At 33.2% G+C, this 18,277-nt stretch overlaps 1 protein-coding gene across 1 annotated transcript in view; it reads right to left on the reverse strand.

Moving 5' to 3' along the window:
* The window catches only part of LOC115858360 (calcium-activated chloride channel regulator 1-like), a 73,874-nt gene extending 57,390 nt beyond the window's left edge, over positions 1 to 16,484 (reverse strand). Inside the window, 13 exon segments of the mRNA XM_030866166.2 lie at positions 390 to 541; positions 543 to 658; positions 788 to 1,012; positions 1,369 to 1,469; positions 2,902 to 3,079; positions 5,863 to 5,939; positions 6,161 to 6,305; positions 7,126 to 7,353; positions 11,203 to 11,383; positions 13,374 to 13,482; positions 14,306 to 14,453; positions 14,652 to 14,792; positions 16,326 to 16,484. Coding sequence (XP_030722026.2) covers positions 390 to 541; positions 543 to 658; positions 788 to 1,012; positions 1,369 to 1,469; positions 2,902 to 3,079; positions 5,863 to 5,939; positions 6,161 to 6,305; positions 7,126 to 7,353; positions 11,203 to 11,383; positions 13,374 to 13,482; positions 14,306 to 14,453; positions 14,652 to 14,792; positions 16,326 to 16,484 — 1,960 coding nt within the window.
* Between the last annotated feature and the right edge of the window lie 1,793 nt (positions 16,485 to 18,277).

Below are 18,277 nucleotides of genomic sequence, written 5' to 3' on the forward strand. Positions count from 1 at the left end.
ACTTTGACTTTGGAAAAGTCTAATTCATGGTAAGCATTCAATTAATATTAGCTATTATTATTTCATAAGAGACTGCTAACAAAATAAGGAAAATATAACTAAACCACAGAAAGCATATGCAAAACACCGACACTAATGAAAATAGAGAAAAACTGTACTCTTGTTACATGGGAAAGGCAAAATTGTTCATAAAATTTAAAGAAGATAAATGTGCTCATGTTTATGCCTAGACAAGATAACTAATTGAAAAGTTAAAAAGTTTTAAAAACATTAAAATTAAATTCACTTAAAATATGTTTCATTAGCATATATAGGAAATATTGACTTCTAAGTCATGTGATTATAGTAGGATTTTAAGTTCAGTGGAAGTTGACGCAGATTCTTATTACCTGCACCGTTGTCCCATAGCTCTAATGTTACTTGATGTCCATCTTCAGTTTCTATAATGGCTGTTACATTGATTCCCAGTACAGGCAAAAACCCTTGACTGACTTGTGCATAAACAATCAGTGGGTTAGGGTAATGGGCTGTAGTTTGACTTGTGACCTGTTTCAATTACTGGGAGTGTAGTAGGACTTCTTGCTCGAGTAGTCACTGTCACCGTTTGCATTTGAGGGCTGGCATGATTATTTAGAAGGCTGTAAGTCCAAGTACCTGTCTGAAAATTTTAAAAATACCTATTTGAGAGCTTTTGTAATATCTTCCTACTCCTGTATATGATGTTATCTTCATTTTTTCCTCAAAATTGGTTGATAAAGCATGGAGAAAATTTAAAAAATATTCTTACTTCTGCAATACCTGGTATTCAAAGACAAGCAGATCAAATATTTAGCTTATCTTCTTTGAAATCTGAGGTTTTATATTTCTTTCCTTGTGGACCTTGGAGAAGAATTTCTGGCTTTTGTATTGTCCATGTGACAACAAAGAAGGTGGCATTTCCAATTGTACTGTCCATAGGCACTGTACCATTTATCCATTTCCTTCCTGTAATTGTCAAGGCTTTGCTTTCCAACTGTTACATAAATAAAAACAACAAACATGTGAAACTGATTTGTTATTACAGTTAGTAACATTTCAAAGTTTAGTCAGTTCAGAGTAATTCTAAATATACTTTTAAGATTTCAATTAAAATAACTAAGAATTATTTTGAAGAATTTTGCAAATAAAAAGCATTTATACTGATAAAAAATAGAAAAATCAAAAGAAAAAGTGACTATAAGTATCACAAAAAGCAAATTCAATAAGGATGTTACACCTGAAATGTTTTCAGGCAGAATAGTTATTTATTAGAGAAAGAAGTTACTATTTAGGATAACAAAAAGTTATTACAAGTGTAAAAAGGCAAAGAATTTTTTTAAAGATACTGACCTGAATAGCCTGCTGAGTGATGCTGCCACTTCTAGATGAAATTCTACTGAAAGCATTAGTAAGGCCATTTATGTCTTTATTGGCATAAAAATGATGTCCTCCTAAAATGGAATTTTATTTACCTTTATAATACTAATTTTATTTTTTAAATTTTTATTGGAGTATAGTTGATTCACAATGTTGTGTTAGTTTCAGGTATACAGCAAAGTGAATCAGTTATACATATACATATGTCCAATCTTTTTTAGATTCTCTTCCCTGTTGAGTAGAGTCCCCTGTGCTATACAGTAGGTCCTTATTAGTTATCTATTTTATATATAGTAGTGTGTATATGTGAATCCCAGTCTCCCAATTTATCCCTCCCACTGCTTTTGCCCCTGGTAACCATAAGTTTGTTTTCTACATCTGTGACTCTTTCTGTTTTGTAAATAAGTTTATTTGTACCATTTTTTTAGATTCCACTTATAAGCAATATCATATGATATTTGTCTTTCTGTGTCTGACTTGCTTCACTCAGTATGACAACCTCTAGGTCCATCCTTGTTGCTGCAAATGGCATTATTTTGTTCTTTTTTATGGCTGAGTAATATTCCATATAATACTAATTTTAAATGGGAAAATCATGTTTGCTATTATACTCTTATCAATATACTATAAAATACATTAAAATTTTTCTTTTTTAAACTTACAGAAGATGAATTTCCCAGACCTTAGGAACTTTTAATATATCAGTATCCTAGATGTAATCCTACAATAACTAAACCTTGCTCAAAATATGTTAGAACAAAGAAAAAAACTAGCCAAATATTATTTTTATATCAATCATTAGATTTAAGTGCTTTCCACATTAGTAAAGCTGATCTAATCACCAAATAACATTATGAAAATTAAAGACAATTTTTAAACTAGCTGCTTATTTTCTAATTTTATCTAAGATATACCAAAACAATTAGAGAGTGACAGTTTAGAATAAAGTAAAAATTGATTAAGTGCAGAAAATAAGTGATACAGGAGTTAATGAAGAGGGAGATAACTTAGGTGTCAGGAGCTGGAAAAGAATGGATTTCAGAGAGCAAGACTCAGTAATCAGGTCTCTAACTCTAGCCTTGGGCAAATCATTTCTATTCTCTAGGTTTACATTTCTTCCTCAGTGAAATAGGGCTATCTGAATCTCTACTTTAAGATTGAGCAGGACAGATGCTGAGCCAGAATTTTGGAACTGCAGTTGAATGTCATTAGTAACCATGGAGAAAGAAGTTTCATTTTGGTGGTATTGGTAGAAAGTGGTGAGAAATGAATGAAGACAGAAAATGTTGACTAATATTAGAAAAAGTTAATATAGGTAGAAATGGAGAGAAGTGGGGGTGGGGAGAGGAAATATATTAATTTGAAGGACAAGGACAAGGAAAGGACAAAGATTAATTTTTTAGAATAGGAAAATTTTGAGCAGTTTGTAGTTTAAGGGGAAAGAGCCCCTGGAATGAGAGAAACTGAAAAAGTGTTTTCTATTCAAACTCTATTCCAAAGGTTTACCTGTCATATCTGACAGTGTCTCCAGTTCTTTGGCAGCAGAAGGTCCCAGAGCAATGGTGTGGATGATCGCACCACTTTGTTTTACCTCCTCAGAGCATAAGTTTATTTCATTATCTTCCCTATCAGTTAGTAATATGATTTCAGAACCAGAAGTGCTTTGGTTACTGTGGATAACTGCCTGATAGTAAAAAACCAGATTATTAATTATAGAATATAATATCTAAATAAATTAAGCTAAGAATAAATCTGTTCTTTAGTCTTGGAGAAGTTTTTAGGCCTATGCATCAGAATAGGCAAAAGGAAACTTTGTATTGTCATTCCAGGTTTTGTTGGTTTGGAAATGAGTGTAATGTAGAATGGTCTTGTAGGTTTCCAAAGGCAGAATGTTAACAGTGCTTTCACATTAAGCTACCCAAGAGAGAAAGAATAAAACACTGAGAACAATGTCTAACCCATAGTAAGTACTCAATGAATGTTAGCTATTTTTATTATCCCAGGAGATACTTGGGGTAGAGGCAAATGACCCAGGCAGTTTGGAAGTTTGCACACTAGACAACATTTGTAAGGCCGTGACTGAAGGCAGGTGTTCAAAGTTAAATGATGTGACGTGCCTTTTAATGCATTTTAGTTGCTAATTGAAGAATCTCAGGATTTCCTGGAAAAAACATTGACCTGTCATGAAGAAAGAAGTTCCTGAATTTATCAAGTATTATAATTTGGGGGGTATTTTCCTGATTTTTACCAAAAGTAGTGGCTAAGACAATTTACTCAAACAAATTGAGAGTAAATTCTAGCTCCGCCATTTGCTAAATAGAATAGCTAGTGTTTAGTTTCTCTATCATTCATATATATGAATATATATTTATAATAGAGTTCTATAAATAGCTCACTGTAATGATTACCTTTTTGAACTTTGGAGTAAGAAAGAACAGATTTACCAATTACTGACTCTATGATCTTGAGAAAGATATTTAATTACTCTGAACCTCAGTTTCTTTATGTGCAAAATGGGCATAAAAATAGTGCCTGACTAAAACATTAATGGTAATGATAAAGTAAGATCATGAATGTAAAGCATTTAACGTAGGCACTGATGCAGTATATGCTCAATAAATTTCAGATATTATTATGATTCTGTAAGTAAAAGCTTATATGTTGATATGGTTTCTTTACATGAGTAACAGAGGTTTTTTATATGTCTGAATGTAATTTGATATAATCTCTTCAGTAATAGACTCTGTGGTCAAAATGTCATAGATATATATCAAAACATATTAAGAAAAACATGTATGAACCAACATGCACAAACATTATAACATATTCCCAAGATATAGTACTGTCATATTTTAGAAGTGAATAGACATATATGAGAATTATGATTTTTATAATAGCAATCCCTTCTTGAGCACTTGTTTATCTTTTTTATTGAATTATAGTTGATTTACAATGTTAAAAGTTTACAAAGTTTCAGGTGTACAACATAGTAATTTACTCTTTTTATGAATTTACAAAGTTTACAAGGTTTCAGGTGTACAACATAGTAATTCACTCTTTTTATGAATTATACTCTATTTAAAGTTATTACAAAATAATGGCTATATTTCCCAGTGCTATACAATATATCCTTGTTGCTTACTTATTTTATATGTAGTAGTTTTATCTCTTAATACCATACCCTAATCTTGCACCTTTCCCTTTCCTCTCCCCACTGGTAACCACTAGATTGTTCTCTATATCTGTGAGTCTGTTTCTGTTTTGTTCTATACATCCGTTTGTGTTATTTTCTAGATTCTACATATAATTGATAACAGAGTTTTTGTCTTTCTCTGTCTGACTTATTTTCCTAAGCATCATACCCTCTACGTCCATCCACATTGTTGCAAATGGAAGAATTCCATTCTTTCTTATGGCTGAGTAATATTGCATTGTATATATGTATTATATATATATATACATACACCCTACATCTTCTTTATTCATTCATCTCTTGATGAACACTTGGATTGCTTCCGTATCATGGCTATTGTAAATGATGCTGCTATGAACATTAGGGGAGCCCTTATTTGTCTGACATAGTTCCTATTAAATGAGATAGGTTCTGTTATTTTCCACATTTCATTAATTGAGGAAACTGAGACTTTCTTAGTTGAGTAACTCACCCACAGTCATTTAGCTAGGGCATAATAGAACCAGAATTCCAGGTTTGTCTGAATCTAGAACTTGTGTGTTTTCTTAAAGCAATATGATTTACAGGAAACAGATATCATGAGGAAAGCTAAGAGACGATATTAAATAGTGGCCAAAATAAGACTAACAGTCTCCACTTTGTAGCTGAGGCAATGAGAGGGTCAGTGAAAGGAAACGGTTTTCCTTTCACTGAAAAAGAATATAAATAGGCTTAAATAGAGGCTGTCTTAGGTTGGAAGAAATTCAGATGAATACTGAAGGTGTTTTAATATAGTTCACAATTTTTATTTCATTAAACTTCTATGCATCTGTCTTGAGTTTGGTACTATACTTGAGGAACTACCTCTATCTTTGTGATTTTTAAATGTCAATTTAACTTGATGAACTGGGGTTTTCTTTATCCGTAATATAAAAATATTAGTAATCTCCCTCTTCCACAGTCCCCTTAACAGCATTATTTTCTCCTCATAGAAATTCAGACTATGGGAGTGATAAAGAAATGAGGAGCTCCTAACTAAGTAATGATGATTATGTGCACACAGGATTTTTCTTCCCTTTAACCACTCCTCAGCGCAACTCAGTTCCTCAGGAGCATGTGGGTGAAATAACCACTCTCAGAGAGGATCCAGCTATGAACAATAGACAACAGAAGGTCTTTAAAAATTATTTAAGTGGGGGACCTCTAAGCTCATGACCCTTGTTCCAAGAGAGCTGGACAAAATTAAAAGCAATGATAAATGGCAAGTGATATTTAGAAAAGCATTCTTATCTTACCTGGAATCCTGCTTTGAGTCCCCTGCAAACTGAAGTTCCACCATCAGCTTGAGGCAGATTTCGGTAAACATCATCATCAGTTTTTTTGTTTTTTCTGTTTTTTTTTTTTTTTTTTGTTATGCGGGCCTCTCACTGTTGTGGCCTCTCCCGTTGCGGAGCACAGGCTCCGGACGCACAGGCTCAGCGGCCATGGCTCACGGGCCCAGCTGCTCCGCGGCATGTGGGATCTTCCCACACCGGGACACGAACCCGTGTCGCCTGCATCGGCAGGCGGACTCTCAACCACTGCGCCACCAGGGAAGCCCATCATCAGTTATTTTTGTTAGATGATTTCGGATTTCAGCAACACTGTCAAATGTAACCATCCCAACCAAGGATCCCTTTTTGATAATTTGAATCAAGTGTAGTTCTGCTGCTTGATCCATTCGAAAGAGACAGTCTTCCTGTAAGAAAAAGATGTCTGAACAATTCCTGAGTTTCCTCCAATCTTGACAGATTGGTGAAAGACAAAGTTCATGGGCCAGAGATCATAATAATAATTGATTACTGTATTTTAGAGTTTAACTTCTTCATTATATTAAAAAGAAATAATATTAAAGAAAAACTTTAAAAATCAGTCATATTATACTTGGAAAAGCCTTAAAATTTTATACCTTCTTCTTTAACAGTAAGAAAATAATTTTAAAATGCACACAAAAATGTTTGTTGCAACATAATTTTTGATAACAAGTTGAAAGTCACCAAAATGTCCAATAATGGGGGTTATTTGACTAAATTATAATATGTGCATACCATATGACCATTAAAACTTGTGTCATGGAATCGTTTTTTTTCCTTGGGGAGTGTTTAAGTTATAGTAAGTAAAAAAAAATCATATTATAAAACATTATATAAGATATAATCACATTTCTGAGGAGGAAAAACAAAATACATGAACAGAAAAAAGATAGGAATGACATATGCTCCGTAGAATTATGGATGATTTTCGTCTTTTCTTTTTGTTCAGTTATGTTATTTCTAGTTTGTTAGAACTAAAAGTTAAAGAATAAACATCATCCGTAATCCAATAACCTTAATATAATAATTATTTTTATTTTAGTATATTATCTTCTAGTGCTTGTCCATGTAAAATCACTGTACTAAAATTTATTAGAATAATAAAAATATTTTTTAGTTAGCTTAGTAGAACTAAACCTAAGATTAAATTATATTTCTATTAGCTTAAATACCTAATTTAGGAGAGCTAACAAATAAACGTGTTACTGAATTCATGCTTCCAGATTTATCAAGTAACGAACAGACTACCCGCTGTTTGGACTTGAGTAACGAAAATGTAGGATGAGTCGGTGGATTCATTTCTCTCATAGGAGATATATTCTGAAAGTCATCAGAGTCCATGATTACATCCCACGTGGTTCTGCCATTGCACATTTTGTTTTGTAGGTTTGGAGCTTCTGTATCGTGTCTTTTTTCTGTACAAATTTCAGTCACCTGGGAAAAATCAGTTGAAAGACAGTAGTACGGTAACTGATGAGGCATTACCTTCCTTTCCAAATATACAGTTGGCTGCCTTGTACATCCTCCACAGATTTTATCTCCTGACAGTTAAAAATTATTTCATAATCTAACATTCTCACATCCATTTTGCATACTTGAATGGAGAAAAAGCAAATTAAAACCATCAATATGCACTGGAAATTTATTTGGTAATTCTTTTAGGTATAGGTAGATCATAGCACTGGGGGATGATGGCGGCTGATGCAACTGCTTAAGCTAACTTCTTACTTTCCCTTCTAGACTCTTGGGGGACTCAAGCCTTGAAATAAATTTAATGGAAAAAGGGACAGGATTTGCAGTAATTTCTAGCTTCCCCCTAAAAGTAGAGTAAAGAAAATGGCCTTCTTTAATTGCCTAAGCATTTTCTATCTCTTTATAGTTTATTGAAAAACTTGAGAACAGATATTCTAACAATCTCAAATGTAATTGGCTCTGGTGAACTTAGACAAATAAAATAATACTCCCGAAAAAGTAATGAAAATGTGGGAAGAAAATGAGGAAATGTGATTGCTTCTCTTTGAGTTGCAAATGGTGAGTTGTATCCAGTAATTCTGCCAAATGATACTTCATTACTATAGAATCTATGAAAATCCTCCAAGTTTTGAAACCTAGTAACTTGGAAAAACACTAGCATAAACTAGTAGCATTCAGGAAAGAATTCGTCTTGCAGTAAAGCCTCAGCTTTATAAATATCATTTTGTTTTTTTAAATGCCCTCCTCATATAAATCTCCTGCTGTAAGCTCAGATTTAGAACTAAATTATTAAACCTGAATACCTTTTTTTTTTTTTTTTTTAAAAGGCAAGTGAGTCCTTTATTGATAAAATTATACAACTTTTTGGAAGGGCGTTGTTTTAGTTTCCTAGGGCTGCCATAACAAAGTCTGAATACCTTTTATTCAAGTTTTAAGAGTTTGTTTTCTTTCTGTTAAGTTTCTGATCTACATTTTTCAGAAGGGGTTATATTGGATGGGAGAAAAATATAGTTTTCAGTCAAAGCAGTGATTTATAATCAACTTGATGATATGAAATGCCTACCAAATGTGGCTCCTCTTGCTACTGTCACTGCCTTTATTCAGGACCTTCAGGTCTCTTATCTGCCTATTGCCATGGCCCTCCAACTGGTCTCCCTGCCTCCACTATCTCACTTCCTTTTGTTTTTCACAGTCAGTAGAATTATCATCCTGAAAGGATAAGCTGGTTACATCACTAGACTGAAGTTGATAAAATAAAATACAAACACCTTAGTTTTGTAGGTTCCAATTTTGTGTTTCAATTTCATTTCTTGCTTCTTCCTCATCATGTATGCTTTGCTTATAGAACATTGAACTTTCTCCTGTCCTTAGAGTATGCCAGAAACTTTCACAAGGCTCTCACTAATACAAATGGAAAAGGAAATTTGTGCAAATTAGAAAAAGGTGCCCTTTTCTCAAGTTCTTTTATTGCTGTCTACCTGAAAATTGTTCTAATGAATATGAAAATCTTTAGTGACCATGATGCAAGTAATTTGGGCAGTGCTCAACTTGTACAGTCATGTGTGGCATCCTGTATTTTTCTTATTTTTTAAAATCTTTTTTCTTTCTTTCTTTCTTTTTACATTTTTAGTGGAGTATAATTGCTTTACAATGTTGTGTTAGTTTCTGCTGTATAACAAAGTGAATCAGCTATATGTATACATATTATCCCATTATCCCTTCCCTCTCATCCCTGTATTTCTCCGTCTTTGTTTCTGTAAACCTGTTTCTTTGCCTAGAATACCCTTCCCCTTCCTGCTTTAGCAAGTTCATACTAATTTTATTTCCAAATCCCAGCTCAAAACTCATCTCATTAGACACAATTTTCTGACTTTCAATTGGAGACATTTGCTGTACTCTCATGGCACTTAGTTTCTACTTCTTCCTACTTTGTATTCATATTTGTTTTTCTTTTATCTCTACTTCTCTCACTAAATTGAGTTCTTCAAGAACAGTTATTTTTAATTATTTCTATATTTTTTCAGTTCCTAACATGGACATGAAGTGGGAATAATGAATTTTAAAGAAAGAAAATCATGGACTTGAATATTCATTATTTCAGATCATATTTCTCTTGAGTCTGAGCTTATGCCCTGGGTACAGATGCTATGCAATATATTTAGTCTATGTTACGATAATTAGAAGGTTGTGTTATTATGCACAAGATATATGGTTAAAGTACAGTATCTCTGAGCCATATCTTATATAATTAGTTGCCCTCCATATTTCAGTTACATGATTTTCTTTCATTTTCATTTATTTTTCAGGTAGGCAGCATGAGTTATCGCCTCATAGTCAAATGCTTTTGGAATTTATAGTTTGGTACAGACAGTATATATTCCAATTATCCTCTTGCATCACATGATCTGATATCTATTTGGATGCTGAACTTTGGCTGCCTTTGTGGATCCAGATTCAGCAGGTTAAAGTGAAACGTCTAGGTTCATGTTTCAGATATTCCCAGGAGGGAGTTTTATTAGGCTGGAAAACAATTTCTACTTAAATATCTCACTGGATTCATTTAGGAGTTTTAGAAAAAAATATCGAGTCTATATTTTTACTCAGGTCCTTCATCATTAATGCCCTAGACTCCAAAACAATTTTAAATCTTATTGGAAATAATAGGCCTTTCCAAACCTCTACCCATAGAAGTCTATGTTGCTAGTAATTTGGTATATGAAAATTTGCTTCTTTCAAATGTTAGTTTACTATCTAGAGATAGTATACTTTATTTTGATTTGTTGTTTTTGATAACTTTCATATGTTTCATATTTTAAAGTCTTTTTTACATGTTTCAAAACTTTCATTAGGTAGCTATAATATGTTTGCATTAATTAAGGCTGGATTTATCCAGGGAAAGAGACAATTCCCTATTATCCAAATATTTTATAAATTAAAAAAATTTTAAGTTTATGTTATACTTACCTTGTGCTAAGCACTGTAATCGTACTTTATTTATATTAGCTCTTATAAAACTAACAGCAATAACACTGTAAAGTGAGTTTTATAATTCCTGTTTAAAAGACTAGAGAATTAAATCTCAAATTTAGCAGTTTGCTCAGAGTGACACAGCTCGAAAATTACAGACTGGGTTTTGACATCAGATCTGTCTGACTCCAAGTCACCTGTTCTTATCTACTGAGGTTTATACATTCAACCAAATATTTCAGGTCAAACATTAGCTTTAGAACTTGAATTATTGTGTTGTTATTTTTTAATTGGTCAGATTGGTGATTGTGAACCTCTCCTCTTTTGTTGTTCTGTAGAGACAGAGCCGTTTATGTTTTAACAATATCACTTTGCAAAACTTAGTGTGCTTTAGTGTGAAGATAATGGAAAGTAGAGACTGTCAGTACTTTCCCAAGCTGAATTTCCCAAATTCATTTTCCCAGAATGAATTACTTTGGAATAGTAATATGAATAACACTTAGAAGAAAGAATTAAAATTAAGGTTGTAGTTCTAGACACAAGTCTACAGAAGTCAAATGAGGGAAGGGATGTAATAAGAAATTCTGTGATGCCAATGAGAAGGGTACAGTTCTACCTCTGAAGAAAAAAGAAAGCAGGCTAGTAAGAAAGGGTGGAATAATTTCCAGATACACCCTGACAAGACTGGACACACAGGACTGGATAAAATGGCTATTAATTAACTGTCTTAGTAATTTCCCTTATTTCTATTGGTATATATAATTTCATAGTAGAAAATCCAGCTTCCCTAATTAATTTTTCCTAAAGGGTTCCTTTGTGAGACTAGGAAAAGAAGGTACTTACAGAATGGAGACTTTGCATAAACATAATGGACTCCCTTGCAGTCTGGGATTTTTCTGGGATGAATATACATTTTGCTTCATACAGCCTTGTCTATGAGTCACGTCTGCATGGCCTTGTTATGCAGCTGCCTCCCTGGCATTTCTTGAAAACCACGTTTATACCAGTAATATGAGTTGAACATCTGTGATGAAAGAATTAGATTATATTTGTACATGAAGGCCAGAGAAATTATGAATAAAGACTAACATCCTAAAATCATTCCCTCAGTGATAATTGCTCTAGACCATGTACCAACATTCCATTTTGACAAAAGTAGGCAGTGTCTTCCCCCTATTTACCATGATTTCAACAAGAACAATGATGTTAATTCATATTTCTTAATGTTTACTGCTCATTAATATGATTAATATATCTATTATCCTTGTGACCTTGAGTTTAAGATGATAATTCCTAATTCACAAGGATGTTGTGAAAATTGAGTTAAGAGATACAGAGGAGTTGCTTCCCAGCAGGGAGGGGAGAGTCAACATTATGCTTAAAACCCTCTTAAATTTCTTATGTATGGTACACATATACATATATATATACACACGTATACATATTGCTATATAGATGTATACATATATGCATGTATACCATACATACAAAACCATGTGTGGTTTTTGTGTTTACAGCATTTTACAATTTACATTTGAAAATCACTGAGCTAGACTGAAAGAAGAAATGAAAATAAACCCTGCATGGAAATGCTTGTGCATTCAAACCTTTTGGTCTTTATAATTGTCAAGGCCCTGGCAGAGAATGAGGTGGGGTGGGGTATGGGTAAAAGATAAAAAGAGTTCTTGTTTATCTGCAGGATTTATTCCCATTCTGTGTTAATATTAAACTTCAAAACATTAATCTATTTAAATAAATTTATTTGTATTGCAAGGATTAAAGGAGATGGTTAGTCATGTTTTCCAAGAGGGTTAGCTCTAGAGTAAAAGCCTGAAAACTAAACTTACACTGCCTCCAACAAAGTGCCTGGCACACAGTAGGAGCTCAATAAATGTTATTTTAGATACTTGTTTTTACTAATATATCTCTTTTTATGACTGATAAGGAAACTCATTTATTTTTCATTAATTTATTAAAAATTGGTTGTTTGATACATTCTTTGTTTAGCTTTTACTTTGTACCATGTCCAAGGCTAAGGGATTAAAAAAAAAAAAAATCAGCCCTCAAGGATCTTAAAACACAGACAATTACTGCCCAGTGTGAGAGAAGCCCACGCACATTGCTTTGGGAACAGTGTCAAGGATGTCTAACCCCAAATGGAGGGAGAGGAAAGACACTTAGGGAAGAAGCATTTAAACTGAGTCTTGAAGGATGAACAAGCATTGTTTGAATAAGGGAGTCGGTGCTGGGAGGAGTTACATGGGAGGAGGTGACAGTAATGAGTGTCCTGGGTTGAAAGCCTCCTCTGTGGGAAAGATTCTAGGCAGCTTAAGAGAGATAAAGCAAACAACACAAAGGCATTTTTGTACCACACCTCTTTTCTCTAATATGTTTTTTATCCTAAAGACTTATTTTCTATTACACTGATTTCTGTTGTTCTTTAATACTCATTAACTACTCCACCTGCTTGACATTTTTAATTTAAATATCTCATCTATTCATAAATAGGACCTGTCTAAATCTACCCAGAATTATACTTCTTAAAAAATCAATTTTCTCACTTATCCTTATGAAAAGTACTTCTTAAGCTCAAGATTAAATGAAAAATAAATATATTTAATATGAGGCTCTAACAGTTTAATTGATTTCAATGAAACAGATTCACCTTAAAAGGTTATGAATCAAACGGAATAAAAGATTGGGTAGGAACTTGAACTCTAACTCTCAGGTATCTTAAGTTTTAGGGTACAACGTTTTTCTTTCTCTTTCCTCTGACAATAACATATTTTTAGTACAACTCCCATGAATACTGAAAATTTTCCCAAATTTTGATTGATCTTGATTCCAAGGTGTAATACCAGAAATTGTTGGACAGATATATAGTGGGGCAGGTTGGATATTGCAGTTAACTCTGAGCATTCAACCACTGAGGTAGCCTTTGTTTGCCTAGTACAGAAAATTAAAAAGTCATAAGTGAAAGGTTTTGAAAACAGATTTGTTCAATAGAATGATACCTTGTTGCTTCAATAGTGTTTCTTCTGGAAATATAGAATGTCTGGTCCACATTATACTCATCAAATATTCCCCATCGGAGATGGGCCCACTCATGGACAAATACTCTGCATATGAGAGAATATTGCCACTTATAAATTTATGTTTACAATACATGTATCCCGGCTTTTTGAAAGTTCACGTTACACCACTTCACTTTTACGAAAGACCTTAGTACCTGTTTTTGCTAACAGAAAGAAGTTCGAAGAGGACTTTTGCTTTTATAAAAAAAAAGCGAAACGTAAAAATAGCAATCAGCATTTGTTTCGCAGCCAGCTGTTTTACAAACAGCACACACCCAGAGCAGGAAAAATGGCACCGCCAAGCTCCTTCCCTGGGAATCGCACTCAGCATCTCACCCTCAAACCCCATAGATTTGAACTGTGTCTGTGAGCATCTGTGCTTTATCTCGACATATTTTGTTCATCTGTTAACACGATGTGTCCTAAGGTAATTGCTTCTTTGCTGTATACAATCTTGACTTATGAAAGGTTTCATAGAAATGCTTCTTTTGGATAGAAATGCTTCTTTTGGATGCTATTCTTTGGATAGCTTCTTTTGGAAATGCTTCTTTTGGGGGAAACCTGTATTTAACTATTTTCCTTATATTTTAAGTCTCCCTTCCCCATATCCTCAACCTGAGTCAAGGAAATCTAGAAATTGACAACTTTCATAAGGCCAAAGAAGTTAAAATGGGTTAGTATCAATAAATGGTTAATTTTATTATTAAACACACACAAAAAGAAATATAATTAGGTTGAACATAACTAGTAAATTTCCAAAGGTATTAACAACTATTTTTTCCTTTAAAATTTTTTTTAAAATACCATTAATCACAATGTTATATTTGTTTCCAGTGGAAATAAAAATAGAAGTATAAAATAGATATCCCTATCTCAGGACCCATAGATAGGCAAATTATTAGTCAACAAGAAGTTTGGAGTAAAATGTATATATTGTCCTTTTTCTCCACATTTTCCATGTTGAAGTGTATGGGGATCATCTCCATATTTTAGGTAAGAATTAGCAACTATGACATCTGCCTAAAAAGCAGAACAGACAAGCCAAAACAGATCCCAAGAGCAATAGAAACAAGGAATTTTTCATCTAAATTAAGACCCATAATATTACTAATTTAAATACTAAAGTAGTCATCAGTAATTACTAAAATAAATTGAGTATTAATTTTTTTAAATCACAGGGAGAAAGAAACAGTTTAGGAGCTAGATATAATACCCTACCTGGTCATGTGCTTCTTGTTTTGGCATTAAGTACTCAGATTTTGACTTCCAGGTCATTGGAATTAAAATGCTTACATTCCTGAAATAAACTCTTTGTTTGGTGGCATGAAACAGGTAAGTAGAAGCTTCAGTTACCATTTCCTGAAAAAATTAAAAATACCTTGTAGTAACAATTTCACAATGAAATGAAAATGTACAAACAAGAAGAAGCTAGGGGCTTCCCTGGTGGTGCAGTGGCTGAGAATCTGCCTGCTAATGCAGGGGCCACGGGTTCGAGCCCTGGTCTGGGAGGATCCCACATGCCACGGAGCAACTAGGCCCGTGAGCCACAACTACTGAGCCTGCGCGTCTGGAGCCTGTGCTCCGCAACAAGAGAGGCCGTGACAGTGAGAGGCCCGTGCACTGCGATGAAGAGTGGCCCCTGCTTGCCACAACTAGAGAAAGCCCTCGCACAGAAATGAAGATGCAACATGCAAAAATAAATAAATAAATAAATAAATAAACTCCTACCCCCAACATCATCTTTAAAAAAAAAAAAGTTAATTTAAGCCCCTCTCCCCAAATATTTTGGCAAAGACTAACTGAAAAATAGGTTACATTTTACTATATTTTTCTAGTCTGGTAAATCAAATTTACCACTGAGCTTTTCATTCAAGGCAACAGATGCCTGTAAACTCTCATTTTTATATACTTAGAAATCAATTCTTTATTTTTCACTTATCCAGACCTGCATTCAGCATTATGGGTTGGAGCAGGGAGTGAGGGTGCTAGGTGAGATATAAAGGTGATTAAGACTGGCAGTCAGTTGGCAAGTTGCTTATTGAATTGAACAGAGGTGCTTAAAATGGGGTTGGGAGTTTAAAGTTTGGTAGATTTTATACTGTTGTTAATTGAAAAAAACATTTTGCTAGATTTATTTTGAGTTATCTTCTCATAAAGAATGTGTTCATAAAAGGCAAAGTTTTACCAAGCAGTGATTTTCTAAAAATATGTAGGTCATTGGCTTCAAATTCCTTTTGCTACTTATCGTATGACTGTACAAATCACTTCTCTCAATTTATACAACAAGGGTAATTAATAATCTCTATTCTTGACCACCTCATAGGGATATTGAGAGGATCAAAGAAAACAGTATATATTAGAGTGCTATATATAGAATATTTTATTATAATGACTAACCCAGATAAAATTAGGAAGTCAACTTCAAAAATAAGTAATATTTTCTTTAAGATCAGATACCTAAGAATTTCAAAATTTTTAGAGTTGAACAATATGAACAACTGAAAAAAATGTATGATAATGAACCTCTAGGGCTTAAATGGAGGTTAGTTATTGAAACATTATAAAAGTAACTTCATAAAGATAAAATTTGAAAATAATTCTCCAGTAGCTCGAAGGTCTTTCTTTTAGCTTAATGAGTTGAACAAATATTAGTAGTTTGGCCTTTTAATAATTCATTTGGAGAATGACTAATGCTATTAATATATACTATATAATATTTAAACTAAGCAGGTATTAATCTTGATAGTTTAGATACATGTTATGTAAATGACGAATACTGTCTAAGCAATTTTGGAAAGTTATAACTGTGTGCATGTGTGTATGTGCCTAGGTAACATGAGTTGAAAATACTCAATGAAATAAATATAAATGGATAATCAATTTTTCACTTACCTTTATGTTTTGAATGAGTTTTTCATCTTCTGGCACACTGGGGTTAATTGCAATGACAGTGCCATCATATCCATTGTTAATCAAATTTACCATTGAGCTTTTCATTCCAGGCAAGAGATGCAAAGTTAGGAACAGAATAACATTCAGAGTGAGCACCATTTTTTCGCATGTTACAATAAACCTATTGGAAATGTAAGGAGAGTATTTATTTATCTGCTTAACTCAGAAATTTGACTCTAGACCCAAATATTTGCAAAAATATATTACTAAAATATATATATATTATTACTAAAATATTTTGATGAACTTCTTTATCTTACTCTAAAGAGTTCTTTAATTGTTAAGTAGCAATGGGGATTATGCTGAACATTTATCATACTTTCTAAGACAGCTAAGGTTAAATACTCATTGAATTGAGCAATTCTTTTAGATTGTTTGTGTAGTAATCATCCTCATCATGGTGATCATTCTTTGTCTTCATTGTCATCATCATCAAATAGTATTAGATATTTTCCAGTTCTGGGATCTATTTACAGAAAAGCGCTCTGTGGAAGGATGAGGAACTGAAATGAAAAGCACCAGGAAATAAAAAGGCTTGTTTAAAAAACAAAACAAACCAAAAATGAATAAAGAAACTAGAGTGGGAGGGGCAGTGAATTAGGATTTCTATTCTTTAGATGAGAGTCATATTATAAGCACAGTGGTTGGGAACACCTATGGGTCAAGGGGGAAATGTTTTTTTTTTTGTTACTTTTTCTGATGACTTCTTGGATATTTCAGTTTTCAAATAGCACTGAATGATTTAAGTCCTTGTATAACTTGAAAACTTAAGATGCTTCAATTAGATTTCTTTTTTGGATTGAACACAAATCTGCCAATATTCCTTAGCTTGAAGTAGTTGTACACATAGCATTGTAAGCTGGCTTTAGAGTCAGATGAATCTAAACCTGACCCTTGCCTTTGTCGTTTAACAGTCATGTGATTCTTTTTAAAAATTGAGGTATAGTTGTACAATATTATGTTTCAGGTGTACAACATAGTGATTCACAATTTTTAAAGATTATATTACATTTACATTTATAAAATATTGGCTGTATTCCCTGTGTTGTACAGTATATCCTTGTAGCTTATTTTATGCATAGTAGTTTGTAACTCTTAGTCCCCTACCCCTATCTTGCCCGACCCTTCTTCCCTCTTCCCACTGGTAATCACTAGTTCTCTATATCTGTGAGTCTGTTTCCTTTTTGTTATGTTCACTGGTTTGTTGTATTCTTTATATTTCGCATATAAATGAAATCATACAGTAATTGTCTTTCTCTGTCTGACTTATTTCACCTAGCATAATACCCTCTACATCCAACCATGTTGTCACAAATGGCAAGATTTCATTCTTTTTTATGGGTAATAATTCATTACATATATATACTACATCTTCTTTGTCCATTCATCTATTGATGGGCACTTGGGTTACTTTCATTTCTTGGCGTTTGTAAATAATGCTACAATGAACATAAGGATGCATATATCTTTTCTATTTCATGTTTTTCTTTTCTTTGGTTAAATATCGAGGAGGGTAATTGCTGGATCATATGGTAGTTCTGTTTTTCTTATTTTTTGAGAAATCTCCATACTGCTCAGTGTTCTGCTCTTTAGAGTACGGAAATAGTAAAACATAGGCACTGCCTATGAATCCAGTTCCAGAATCCATGTTTTTAAAGTATACGCAACATATACTACTTTTCAAAAGGGCGAATCAGTGAGTATCAGCCTAGAAAATTATTTTGAAAGCAGTTTCTTTTTGTTTCTATTACAGACTAGTACTTAACAGTACAAGATCCAAGAGAATGTGGATTGCTATAATTAATTGCTATAAATCAATAGAATTTTTATTTTGTTTCAATTTTAGGTTGAATAATGGAATTTTCAAATGACTGTTTTGCCATGAAAACTTA

This window comes from Globicephala melas, chromosome 1 (genome assembly GCF_963455315.2).
Source record: "Globicephala melas chromosome 1, mGloMel1.2, whole genome shotgun sequence".
Taxonomy (NCBI): domain Eukaryota; kingdom Metazoa; phylum Chordata; class Mammalia; order Artiodactyla; family Delphinidae; genus Globicephala; species Globicephala melas.